General features: G+C 51.9%; 1 protein-coding gene across 1 annotated transcript in view; it reads right to left on the reverse strand.

Annotated features, from left to right (window-relative positions):
* The window catches only part of LOC127585837 (gamma-aminobutyric acid type B receptor subunit 1-like), a 54685-nt gene extending 41377 nt beyond the window's left edge, over positions 1-13308 (reverse strand). Inside the window, exons 1-3 of the mRNA XM_052043537.1 lie at positions 13300-13308; positions 11622-11711; positions 1229-1363 (exon numbers count right to left, since the gene is read on the reverse strand). Of these exons, the coding sequence (XP_051899497.1) occupies positions 1229-1363; positions 11622-11711; positions 13300-13308 (234 nt within the window). The remainder of the gene's footprint in view (positions 1-1228; positions 1364-11621; positions 11712-13299) is intronic.
* Between the last annotated feature and the right edge of the window lie 708 nt (positions 13309-14016).

Genomic DNA, 14016 nt, shown 5'->3' on the forward strand with positions numbered 1-14016 from the left:
CGGCGGACGGGGCGCAGGTGCTCGGCGAGGCGGTCGCCCCACCTGCGCCTGGTCTCGCCGATGTAGTTGGACGGCAGATTATCTAAGCTTCACTGCAGCTCTTCATTCTTCGGAGCTTTGTTAAACAAAACGAGAGGTGACTTTCAAACATATCAGATCCCGAGGAAGACTGACAGGGCGAATGTCGAGACGCTCCACTGGTGGGAGAGTCAGGAGTGAGGGGTTCAGTTACAAGATTAGGGGGCGGACGGGGGCGGACATTTAAAACTGAGGTGCGTAGGAACCTCTTCTCGCAGAGGGGGTGAGGTGGGTCTCTGGATTTCTCTATCCCAGAGGGTTGTGGTGGGTAGGTCATGGGGTGGGGGGGGGGGTACCTAAACAGGAGGTAGATAAATTCCTGAAAGATCGGGGAGCTGGCGGAGAAGGGGAATTGAGATCAGCCAAGATGATATGTAGCGGTTAGCGTAACACTATTACAGCGCCAGCAACCCGGGTTCAATTCCGGCCGCTGTCTGTAAGGAGTTTGTATGTCCTCCCCGTGACTGCGTGGGTTTCCTCCGGGTGCTCCGGTTTCCTCCCACATTCCAAAGATGTACGGGTTAGGAAGTTGTGGGCATGCTGTGTTGGCGCCGGGAGCGTGGCGACACTTGCGGGCTGCCCCCAGAACACTCTACGCAAAAGATGGATTTCATAGAATCATAGAACAGTACAGCACAATACAGGCCCTTCAGCCCACAATGTTGTGCCGACCTTTAAACCTCACCTAAGACTATCTAACCCCTTCCTCCCACATATCCCTCTATCTTAAATTCCTCCATATGCTTATCTAGTAATCTCTTGAATTTGACCAATGTACCTTAAACCTCCCTCTCATATCTCCCTTGAACTTCCCACCCATTACTTTAAAGCCATGCCCTCTTGTATTGAGCATTGGTGCCCTGGGAAAGAGGCACTGCCTGTCCACTCTATCTATTCCTCTTAATATTTTGTACACCTCTATCATGTCTCCTCTCATCCTCCTTCTCTCCAGAGTAAAGCCCTAGCTCCCTCAGTCTCTCCTCATAATGCATACTCTCTAAACCAGGCAGCATCCTGGTAAATCTCCTCTGCAAATTTCACTGTGTGTTTCGATGTACACGTGACTATTGAAGATATCTCATCTTAGATTGAACGGTGGGGTATGTAATCATGTCTGACGTGACCGGCACTGTATGTTCTCTCCACTCACCACGATCAGGTTCCACATCCGAGCCGCCTCTGCCACCAGGGTGGAGACCCCACTGCATCCTGGCATGAGCACGATCTTCATGGGGTCGTTGTACAGCAGCTCATACAGGTACTTGGTGGACTTCCCAGGGTCACACTGCAGAGACAGAAACAGCCAATATCAGGAGGGGTGCTACCTGGGGACGTTCGGGGGACAACAACCTCTGGGTAAACATCCATTCCAAACCTCAAGGGGCAAACATCGCCGGGCAATTCCTGCCGCCGACAGAAAGTGCTGTCACACGTCACACAAGGCTCACCAGTGCCTCTACTTCCTCAGAAGGCTAAAGGAATTCGGCACGTCCCCCATTGACCCTCACCAGCTGCACCCCAGAAAGCATCCTATCTGGATGCATTCACGGCTCGGTACGGCAACTGCTTTGCCCAGGACAGTAAGGAATTGCAGAAAGTTGTGGACACAGCCCAGTCCATCACACAAACCAGCCTCCCCTCCACTGACTGCGTCCACACTCCCCGCTGCCTCGGGGAAGCATAATCAGACACCTCTTCCACCCCGGCCACTCTCTCTTCTCCCCCCCTCCTGTTGGGCAGAAGATACAAAAGCTTGAGGGTAGGTACCACCAGGCTCAAGGCCAGCTTCTATTATCAGACTCTTGAACAGACCTCTCACATGCTAAAAGATGAACTTCTGATCTATCTACCTCATCGTGGCCCTGGCACTTTATTTGTCCACCTGCGTTGCACTTTCTCTGCAACACTATATCCTGCATTCTGTTTTCCTTTTTACTACCTCGATGTACCTACGTGTGACGTGATCTGTCTGGATGGCACGCAAAACAAGTTTCTCACTGTATCTCAGTACATGTGACAGTAATAACCCAATCCACAATAAACCAATCCAAATTACCAGTCCAGAAGGTGTTACCCAGATTGTTTGGTCACCCATGGCTCAGTGGAACCTCCCTCCCTTCCTGACCCAGAAGATTATGGGTTCAAGTCCCACCTCGGCCATTGGAATGGAGGCCAGACAGAGTGAGGAACTAAAGGGTTGAGAAATTGAGACTGTACATATAATTAATGAAAAAAAATCACACAAGCCCCTGACAAGACCAGGTGGTAATTACTGTGTCCGGAAATTGATTGTAAACCGATTATACTAAACAATGAGTGTGATGTTTGTCTTTGTATCTTAGGCACCTGATTGACACTTGTGTAGCCGCATTGATAAAGTGTGCGTGAGAAGAACTGTAAAAATTGATGCCTGCTCCTTTGTATTGCGGAGACCTCCGATAAAGACTCTGAATGAGTGTTAGAGGAGAGTTCTCCCTTTGCAGTATACTGCTAATAAAGGTGATTTAACAGAATTAATCCGTGGCACTGTGTGATTTTGCAGCAGGCAGGAGTGGGAACCCAGTTTAAGAAAGCAAGAGGGAGTGCTGCACTGTCAGAGTTGCCATTTTCTCTCTCACGGACGGGACACAAGGTCAGGTTTCTCTGTGGCTGTTCGTGGCATCGTGCTGTGCGCAACTTGGCCGCCGTCAGAGACGGTGACGACACTTGGACTGCTCCCTGATAGAGCGGTCCACACTGAGGAAGAGCAGGGCATTCTCCAGATGCACGTCTGCCTTTGTTACAACAGCAGAAAGTGGGAAAGCCAATGTTACAAAGACCAATGGACCGGTGGTCGTCGCATTGCTACCGACCGAGGGCTGGTCTTTGGGGGTGGATGGCGTGGATGTGGTGGGCCCCAAGAACCCCATTCGGTGCTGTTAGTGGGACCTTGCTGTGCGCCCGGGACTTTTCGCTCTTGGAGTGTAAGAGGCTGAGGGGTGACGTTATAGAGACTTACAAAATCATGACAGACACTAGAGAAACTGCAGACGCTGGAAATCTGGAGCAACACACACAAACCACTGGAGGAACTGAGCGGGTCGGGCGGCGTCTGTGGAGGGAAATGGACAGTCGACGTTTCGGGTCGAGACCCTTCATCAGGACTGGAAAGAAAGAGTCCAGATGAAGGGTCTTGGGGGAGGGGGGAAGGAGCATGAGCTGGTGGCCGATTGGTGAGGGGAGGGGAAGGTAGGTAGGTGGGGGAGGGGGGTAAGTGGGAATGAGGTGAGACGCTGGGAGGTGATAGGGTGGAAAAGGCAAAGGGTTGGAGAAGAAGGAATCATGATGAGGCAGATGGACAAAGTCTTCTCTCCAGTGCAGGGGAGTCTTAAACTGGAGGTTTGAAGTGAGAGGGGAAAGATTTAAAAGGGACCCAAGGAGCAACCTCCTCACACAGAGAGGGGTGGGTATACGCTGCTCCATAATGCCTCTTCATGAGCCTCAGTACCTCTGCTGCTCTCATCTCAGCTCTAAGGAGATCAGCGCCGACTCCCCACTCCCCTGAGGTCCAACGTCAAACCCTCCCTCTGTGCCCCCCCCCGCCCCATTTGCGAAGGGGTTTTGTTTGATCCACGGGTGTGTGTGTGTCTTTCCCAGGCCTCAGTGCTCGGGGACCAAGCAGTGATCCCAGATTCCTGACTCTCCCACCGGCGTGCCGGGCTGGGAAGGGTTAAGGGGGGAGAGGGGGAGGCTGAGAGCATGCAGAGGAGAGGGAGCATCCATCAGCCTCAACCAGTCAGTCCCTGGGGTGTCTCAGTGATGAATGTGCTGTCCCTGTGCACTTGGCGCTGTTGTTATCTGAGCAGTGAGGACTGGTGCTAACGCTTTGCACTTTGCGAGGTGTGAAACTCAGCACTAACACCCTCCCCACCCCCTCCATAGCCGCACGTCACACAGGGTCACTCTCAGATTCCGAGCCTCAGGAACGTTCCAGGATGTGGACAAATCCGAGGCGTTGCACTTTGGTAAGACAAACCAGGGTTGAACTTACACAGTCAGCGGTAGGGCCCTGGGGAGTGCCATCAAACAGAGAGACCGAGGGATGCAGGCACGGTAGTGTAGCGGTTAGCATAACGCTTTACAGCACCAGCAACCTGGGTTCAAATCTGGCCACTGTCTGTAAGGAGTTTGTACGTTCTCCCCGTGTCTGCGTGGGTTTCCTCCGGGTGCTCTGGTTTCCTCCTACATTCCAAAGATGTACAGGTTAGGAAGTTGTGGGCATGCTATGTTGGCACTGGAAGTGTGGCGACACTTGCAGGCTGCCCCCAGAGCACTCGATGTACATGTGACTAATAAAGTTATCTCATCTTACATGGTTCCCTGAAAGCAGCGGCACAGGTAGACAGCGTGGTGAAGGAGGCGCTTGGCACACTGGCCTTCATCGGTCAGGGTATTGAGTACAGGAGCTGGGACACCATGTTACGGCTGTACAAGACCACATCTGAAGTACTGCGTGTGGTTCTGGTTGCCCTGCTGTAAGAAGGATGTTATTCAATTCGAAAGGGTGCAAAAAAGATTTACGAGAACGTTACTGGGACTGGTGGGCTTGGGTTATACGGAGATACTGGATAGGCTGTGACTAGGATAAGGATTCCCAGCTCCACTTCGCCCCAGCTCTCCTTCCCCCACCTCCAATACTCCTTATCCAACATCAGGACCTCAATGAGATGAAATAGTCAGGGAGACCAAATTTGTTGTCCTCAGTCTACACCATCGACCCTGTCCCCCAGACACTGAGTGAACCTGACTGCTCACAGCCCCGGTGTCATATCTAACCTGGGAAAACCATCAGCCTATGTATTAGGTATGATAGGGTAGTGGATAAGTTACTGGACTGGCAGCCAGAATCCTGGACCATTAATCCAGAGGCACGAGTTCAAATCCCACCATGAATTGAATTGGTTTATTATCGTCACATGTACTGAGGTACAGTGAAAAACTTGTCTTGCATACCGTTCATACAGATCAATTCATTACACAGTGCATTGAGGTAGTACAGGGTAAAACAATACAGAATGCAGAGTAAAGTGTCACAGCTACAGATAAAGTGCGGTGCAGGTAGACAATAAGGTGCAAGGTCACAACGAGGTAGATTGTGAGGTCAAGAGTCCATTTTATCGTACTAGGGCACCATTCACGTCTTATAACAGCGGGGTAGAAGCTGTCCTTGAGCCTGGGGGTATGTGCTCTCAGGCTTTTGTATCTTCTGCCTGATGGGAGAGGGGAGAAGAGAGAACGACCCAGGTGGGGGGGTGAGTCAGCGAGAAGCATAGACAAGAGCCCATGGACGGGAGGCTGTCCATGGTGGATGGGACATTTAAACACAAGTAAATCTGGAACCTGAACAAAAAGCTGGCCTCAGTAATAACCATGACAAACTTACCACTTTGTTATTACAGAGAAACACTGCAGATGCCAGAACCTAGGCCTGGCCTGCTGGGTTCCTCCAGCACCATCGTGTTTTTCATTTTGTTATAAAATCCCATCTGATTCACGAAGGGAAAGGAAATCTGTTGTTCTTACTTAACATGCAGGTCAGCGGGTTAATTGGCTGCTGTAAATTGCCCCCCTAGTGTGTGGGTGATCGGTAGAATCTGGGGGGAGTTGATGGGGAGAATAAAATGGGTCGGGGTCAGCTCAGTGTAAATGGGTGGTATATATACTACCCACTTATGCTTACCGGTTATTGTCATGGGCACACATACCCAGGGTATAAATGACATGAAAACTAGCTTTTTGTAGTAGCAGCATGGTGCATTACAGACATGACAAATATAAAATTTACTTAAACTTACATTAACATAAATTAGACATAACTAACATGACAAACTGAACAAAAAATAAACACGAGGACATCAGTGCGAGTTGAGGGAGATACAGTGCGAGGCAGTGTTGGGGTTTCCCAGGTGGGTTCAAGACCCTGACAGCAGTGGGGAAGGAGCTGTTGTTGAACCTTGAGGTGTGGGATCTTCAGGCAGCGTCGAGAGGGCACGGCCCGGATGGTGTTCAGGCAGATTCCAGGCTGCAGGAGTACGTGCTGAGGGACGCACTGAAGCTGGGTGCAGCCAACGCAAGGGCTCGGTGGGGAAGGATGACAGTTTAAGGTTCTTCTGCCACTGGAGAGGGAGGGGCGGGGTCAGGCGAGGAAGCCCCTTAAATTTTATAAATACAGGATTGGGGTAGTGCCCCAGGGAGCCACACGGGTGGCATCGGTGCTGTGGTTTTTTTATATAAAATGGTAACACTAATGATTGATCCGGACACGAATGTAAAGGTTTGCAGTTTTTTATGATGAATAAAGTTTATTTTGGAATAATAAAAAAAAAGGGCTGGACTGTAAGTGCTAGGCCTGACTGTGCTTGAGGAACCTGTGCTGTGGTTAATGTTACTATGCCCAGCACTGCCTCTGGATCCCACCCATGCCTCGGTGTTCCAGCCCTCCCCTGGGTGACCTCCACCATCTGTCGTACAGAGACCTGTGTCCTAACTCTTGCCCTTCATGCACTGGCTCCCTAAAATCCCTCCGAGGTCCCACCCCCTCTTCCCCGTCTCTGTAACCTCCTCACGCCCTGTAACATCCCCTCCCCAAGATGATGGTGACTCTCTGAAGTGGGTCTCATACACTTAGGGGCTGTGCCTCCAGCTCTGGATGCGCCTCATTAAGTCCCTCCACCTCGCTCTCTGCCTCCTTCAGGAACTCCTCAAAACCCTCCTCTTGACTAAGCTTTAGGTCAGCATTTGTAATAAGTCCCTCTGTGATCTGGCAGGCACAGTAGTGTAGCGGTTAGCGTAATGCTATTATGTCACCGGCGATCCAGGTTCAATTCCTGCCGCTGTCTGTAAGGAGTTTGTACGTTCTCCCCGTGTTTGCGTGGGTTTCCTCCCACATTCCAAAAGACGTACGGGGTTAGGAAGTTGTGGGCGTGCTATGTTGGCGCCAGAAGCGCGGCGACACTTGCGGGCTGCCCCCAGAACACTCTACACAAAAGATGCATTTCACTCTGTGTTTAGATGTACATGTGACTAATAAAGAAATCTTATCTGGTGTCAACACTGATTTGATAAATTGCTCCTGTGAAGCACTACGGACTGAATATCTCACGACTTGAGGATGATCCCTCTTGGCTTCCTGCTGAGACCCCCACTGTCAGTCATCAACCAGTTCCACTCCACCCACATGATATCAAGGTTCTGAGCTCTGGTTACAGTAAAGGCCGTAGGACCACACAACATCCTGTTCTACAGAACCACGTGCCCCTCCTGTCAAGCTCTTCCACTACAGTTACAACACTAGCATCGACCCAACAGTGTGGAATATTGCACAGGTAAGAGCAGGACTCATCCAATTCAGCCCATTACCACCCAAACTGTCTCCTCTCAGTGGAGACACAAGAGACTGCAGAGGCTGGAGTCGGGAACCATGCACAGAAAGCTGGAGGAACTTGTTGCTGTCAGCTCTCAATGATCAGCAACCAGATGGAGAATATCATTGACGGTGCTGTCAAGTGGCACTTACTTACCAATAACCTGCTCAAAAGGATGTCCCAGTTTGGGTTTCACCGGGACCACGTCTCAGCTTTGGTCCAGGCTGAGTTCCCAGAGGTGAGGTGAGTGACTGCCCTTGACATCGGGGTAGCCAGGGTGGCATCAAACTGAAGTCAATGGGCATCATGGGGAGAACCTTGACCAGGATGGTTGGCCTTCTTGGAGGTTAATCTTCTCAGTCCCAAGGACGTCTGTGCAGGAGTTCCCCAGGGCAGTGCCCAAGTATCGACTGCCTCCAGCCGCTTCACAGGCTGAACGTCCGTCCATGGTGAGGGCAGAGGTGAGGACATTGGCTGAGGATCGCACAATGTTTCGTTTCCTTGGCAACTCCTCATGAGACAGACAGTGCCTGCAATGGCACCATTGATAAGGAGACCAGACCTGCACTTGGTGCCCTAAATGGGATCTCGCCAGGGCTCCGTATAATCAGAGCAAGATGTCTCTTCTCCTGATGCAAATCCTCCAGTGATTAAGGCCAATTTGCATTCACAATTGCTTGCATGTTAACTTTCAGGGACCCGTGTACAAGGGCACCAAGGTTCTTCTGGACATCAATGCTTTTGAATTCCTCACCATTTGAAGCATACACTATAGAACATATAGAACGTAGAACACTACAGCACAGTACAGGCCCTTCAGCCCACAATGTTGTGCCGACATTTTATCCTGCTCTAAGATCCATCTAACCCTTCCCTCCCACATAGCCGCCTATTTTTCTATCATTCATGTTTCTGTCTAAGTCTCTTAAATGTCCCTAATGTATCTGTCCCCACAACCTCTGCCGGCAGTGCGTTCCACACACCCACCACTCTCTGTGTATAAAACTTATCCCTGACATCCCCCTTATACCTTCCTCCAATCACCTTAAAATTATGTCCTCTCGTGTTAGCCATCGTCGCCCTGGGAAAAAGTCTCTGACTGTCCACTCGATCTATGCCTCTTATCATCGTGTACACCTCTATCAAATCACCTCTCATCCTCTTTCTCTCCAAAGAGAAAAGCCCTAGCTCACACAACCTATCCTCATAAGACATGCTCTCCAATCCAGGCAGCATCCTGGTAAATCTCTGCACCCTCTCTAAAACTTCCACATTGTTTCTAATAATGAGGCGACCAGAAATAAACACAATACTCCAAGTGTGGTCTGACCAGAGTCCTATAGAGCTGCAACATCAGCTCATGGCTCTTGAACTCAATACCTCGACTACCCCATATGCCTTCTTAACAACCCTATCATCTGTGTGGCAACCTTGAGGGATCTATGGACGTGGATCCCAAGATCCTTGTGTTCCTCCACACTGCTGAGTCCTGCCATTAACCTTATATTCTGCCTTCAAATTCGATCTCCCGAAGTGTATCACTTCACTATGTGCTCCAACTCCCGACTCTGCAAGGTTTAACTTTGTGCCTACCTATGTAGGTGCCTTTTCATGTAACAGCATTCTCCATCTGCCATGTCTTTGCTTATTCAGTTCACCTGCCTCGATCTCCTGGGGCTCCTCTGCATCCTCCTCACAATCCACATTGTGACCAATCAGCAACCTTGGATATATTATACTTGATTCCCTCATTCCACCTCATTGATTTAGATGGTGAAACAGGCCAGTAAGCAGTCTATTAACTCCCAAAAATGTGCAATCCAATTTTGTTTAATAGGCTTATTTTCTCTGAAGCAGAGGGGGCTGAGCTGATCAAGGTATATAAGATTATGAGAGGCAGAGATAGGGTAGATGGTCTAGATATTTTCTCCATGATAGGGTATCAAAAACAAGAGGGCATAGGTTTAAAGTGAAGGGAAGAAATTTTAAAGGGGATCTGAGGGGTAAGATTTTTTTACACAGAGAATGGTTGCTATCTAGAAGGAGATGGTGGAACCAAATGGTGATGAGGAGGCGTACGGGAGTGAGATAGATCAGCTGGTTGAGTGGTGTCGCAACAACAACACATTCAACGTCAGCAAGACCAAGGAACTGATTGTGGACTTCAGGAAGGGGAAGTCGGGAGAACACACACCAGTCAGCTGTGGAAAGGGTGAGCAGCTTCAAGTTTCCGGGCACCAACATCTCGGAGGATCTATCCTGGGCCCAATACATTGACGCAATCATGAAGAAGGCACACTCGCGGCTCTACTTCGTTGGGAGTTTGAGGAGATTTGGTACATCACCAAAGACTATTACAAATTTCCATAGATGTACGGTGGAGAGCATTCTGACTGGTTGCATCGCCGCCTGGTATGGAGGTTCCAATGCACAGGATCACAAGAGGCTGCAGAGGGTTGTAGACTCAGCCAGCTCCATCACGGGCACAACCCTCCCCACCATCAAGGACATCTTCAAGAGGTGGTGCCTCAAGAAGGCGGCGCCTCAAGAAGGCGGCATCCATTGCTAAGGATCCCCACCATCCGGGACATGTCTTCTTGTCGTTACTACCATCGGGGAGGAGGTACAGGAGCCTGAAGACCCACACTTAATGATTCAGGAACAGCTTCTTCCCCTCCACCATCAGATTTCTGAACGGTCCATGAACACCACCTCATTCCTCCTTTGACTCTACACAGCCCTATAATTATCATCCAACTGACTTGCTACAATGATAGACTCTAACGTTTTGTTCCTATTTATGTCCGTCTCACTGGTCTCTGGTTCAAGATTTCCCCTCTCTCCTTCGTTAAATACATTTGCTGCCTTCCCACTGTGAAATAGAATTGTTGGAAGTCTGGAAGATGGTAACGTGTGTGGTCACCGTTGTCTCCTTCAGAGCTCCAGGTCATCTGCTCCTGGGGATTTATCACCTTCTGCGCGCTGGGATTCAGGGGGCTCGGAGCCCTCCATATGAAGCAGACAACTTTGCCCACTGACTCAGCGAGAGCGACTGGCAGTTTCCTGTTAGTCACGATTTAAAAGGCCCCTCAGCTCTCCAGGTCCAAGGAGGAAGACCGTGTGCCCCAAGGTCACCAACTCTAGTTGGACCTTCCCTTGGAGGTCTTGTCATACGACCCTCCCCTGGGTGAGAGAGCCTGAAGGGCCAAGGGAGGTCGAAACGGGGTCACAGCCCCCACCCCCTGCCCGAGGGGCAGAGGATAGGATGGGATCATGGCCCCCAGGGCCGAGGTCGGGTGAAGTCACAGCCCCCAGGCCAGAGGTCGAACTGGGGTCACGGCCCCTGGGGGTAAAGGTTCAGTTGGGGTCATGGCCCCCAGGGCAGAGGTTGGGTGGGGTCACGGCCCCTGGGCCAGAGGTCGAACCAGGGTCACGGCCCCTGGGGGGGTGATGTTTTGCGGGATCTTTCAGCCCCGGGGGCAGAGCTGGGGTGCAGGGGATTCATGTTGACGTCTTCTTCCTGCCACTCCTCCATCCCTCTGCCCCGCAGGAATGCTGAAGCCAGCTCACCTACCCGCCCACGACCCTGTGCGCCTCTCTGTCTCTCGAGTTCACGTGCAGAAGAGGACTTAGTGTTTCCTTTGAATTATTTACACGCTAAGTACACTTATCAGCCTCCTCATCAATATTTCAGGGCAGTTCTAGGTAAGGATCAGGCACACGATCACCGGGCATCAGACTGCCTCCCTTCCACTGCACAGTCAGGTCAGGACACAGCCTCCCCCGTACACACACCCTCCTGGCACACGATCACCGGGCATCAGACTGCCTCCCTTCCACTGCACAGTCAGGTCAGGACACAGCCTCCCCCGTACACACACCCTCCTGGCTCACTGGAATCACACGGCATGGACATAGGCCCTTCGGCCCATTGGGTCCCTACCAACCATCCATTGACACCGATCCCATTTCATTCTCTGCAGCAACGGACAAACCCGCTGGAGGAACTCAGCAGGTCGAGTGGCATCTGTGGTTGGGGGGGGGGGGGGGCGCGGTAGGAAACTTAGATGTTTCGCGTCGAGACCCTGCGTCAGGACTGAGAGTGGAGAGGGGAGAGGGCTGGGGCGGAGAGGCGCTTACCTGGTTCCCTCCTGCGTCCCAGAGACGGGGGAGCCGGTGGGTTAACCGGCCGCTGTCAATTGCCCCCGGTGCGTGGGTGAGGGGGAGAATCTGGAGGGGTGTCAATTGGGAATGCGAGGAGAATGAATGCGGGATTAGTGTAAGATTGGTGCAAGTGGCTGGTTACTGGTAGGTGTGGGCTGGGCGGGTTGGAGGAGACACAGGAGACTGCAGATGCTGGGATCGGGAGCAACACACAAGGTGCCAGAGGAACTCAGATGAAGGGTCTCGACCCGAAAGGCCAACTGTCCGTTTCCCTCCACAGCTGCTTTCCCGGGAATGAAAAGCTTAACGTAGGAGGAGCGTTTGATGTCTCTGGGCCTGTTCTCGATGGAGTTCAGAAGGATGACGGAGATACTGAAAGGCCTGGATAGAGTGGACGTGGAGAGGGTGTTTCCGTCAGTGGGAGAGTCCAGGATCCGAGGGCACGGCCTCAGAATAAAGGGACGTCCCTTTAGAACTGAGATGAGGAATTTCTTCAGCCAGAGGGCGGTGAATCTGTGGGATTCGTTGCCACAGAGGGCTGTGGAGGCCAAGTATTGGGTGTATTTAAGGCAGAGATTGATGGGTTCTTGACTGGTGAGGGGGTTAAGGGTCACGGGGAGAAGGCAGGAGAATGGGGCTGAGCAAACAACATCAGCAGCGATTGAATGATGGAACAGACTCGATGGGCTGAATGGCCTAATTCTGCTCCTGTATCTTATAGCCTCATGCCACCTGACCCACTGAGTCCCTCCAGCATTTGGTGTGTTGCTCTGGGTGGGCTGAAGGGCCTGGTTCACATCTCGAGGTACACTCTGACCCATTGCAGACGGGCTGAGTTCCCCTTCACCCCACCACCCCCCCCCCCCCCCCCCCCATATTGTGGAGGGTCGTGGGTGTCACCTGACAGCACTGCCCACTACCTGGTCGGAAGACACACCACTGCCAGTTGAGGTTTGGCCCCACCCCACCCATCAGTGCACACCTGACCATTGGCCCCTTGTACTTGGCCTTGGGCCATTGGCCTTTGTAATCGGTTAGTACTTGCTGGCACCGAGTCACTGGCCCCCTGTAAATTACCTAGGCTGGACCCCCCCAGCCCTCCAGCACTATAAAGGGTGCCACGTGGGCTCGGCTCCCTCGTTTTGCCATCTTCAAGGGACCACCCTGCTTCACTCCAGGCCGAGTACCATGGAACAGTGCTGGAGAAATCGTTGGCGAGGTGTGCACTGTTAAAGGGGTGGGAGCCTTTTGGTTAATGTCCCTAGTAACAGAGAGCCATGCCTGCACTGAGGCAAGGGGTGGCGGGTATTGTATTGTTTTTCTCTGATTGTATGTTCCTAGTTCATTGCGTGTATGCGTGTATGTATGTATTTTATCCCCAGTGCGATTCCTCCACGCTCGTCTTTTGTAAATAAAATCATTTACTGCCAGACTGTTCGGAGTCCTTGCTTTTGAGACCCATCGAATCTGTTTTCTCACTCACAGAACCCCCTCACTACCCCCCAACACCACCCCCCCACCCAACCAATCTCAGAAATGGACGTCTCTGTGACCTGCACTGGCCGGTCTCACCGCGTTAACCAAGCCTGTGCACACACAGCTCCTGGCAGAGCCTGTTCCAGAATGGCAGACGACAGAACTGGATCAAACTTACCTGAGCCATCGCACGAAGCTCCACCCCCCCCCCCCCCCCCCCCCCCCCAGAGCGAGCAGTGAGGGAGGAACAGATGGCCGAGGAGCCTGCCTCCTCTCCCACCTTCCCACAGAGCCGGAATTCTGCGGAGCTGGATGGAGAGACGGGGCAGCTGGCGGGAAGGAAGGGAAACGGCACCCTCTTGTGATCTCTTCAGGGCCCCCGGTGGCTTGAAGCGTGGTGTCAGCTGTGCTCTGTGGAGGACGCCAGCCGGTTCCTCCTTCCTGTGCCAGAGTGTACGTCGTACCCGAGGGCGAGGAGGGAGGTCTGCTCCCCTTCCCCATTACCTGAGACCGAGAAAGGGCTACACAGCGCAGAAACAGGCCCTTCGGCCCAATGAGTCTGTGCTGACCATCAAACGGTGCTCTCCGTGCACCATGCAAGGTGTATTACACTCTCCGTGCACCGTGCGGGGTGTATTACACTCTCCCTGTGCCATACGGGATGCATTACCCACTTACATAAACCCTATGTTAACCTTGCATTTTTTTAAAACTCTCCCCGCATTCGATTCAGGCGAATCAGCCTCAGAAATGAGCTGCATCCCTTTCAATTTGCCTATCGCCACAGAGGGTCAGCAGCAGATGCTATTCCACTGGCTCCCTGCTCTGTTCTGGGCCATCTGGACAACAGGAACACGTACGTCAGGCTGCTGTTCACCAACAGCAGTTCAACACT

The sequence above is a fragment of the Pristis pectinata genome, chromosome 34 (assembly GCF_009764475.1).
Source record: "Pristis pectinata isolate sPriPec2 chromosome 34, sPriPec2.1.pri, whole genome shotgun sequence".
NCBI lineage: Eukaryota > Metazoa > Chordata > Chondrichthyes > Rhinopristiformes > Pristidae > Pristis > Pristis pectinata.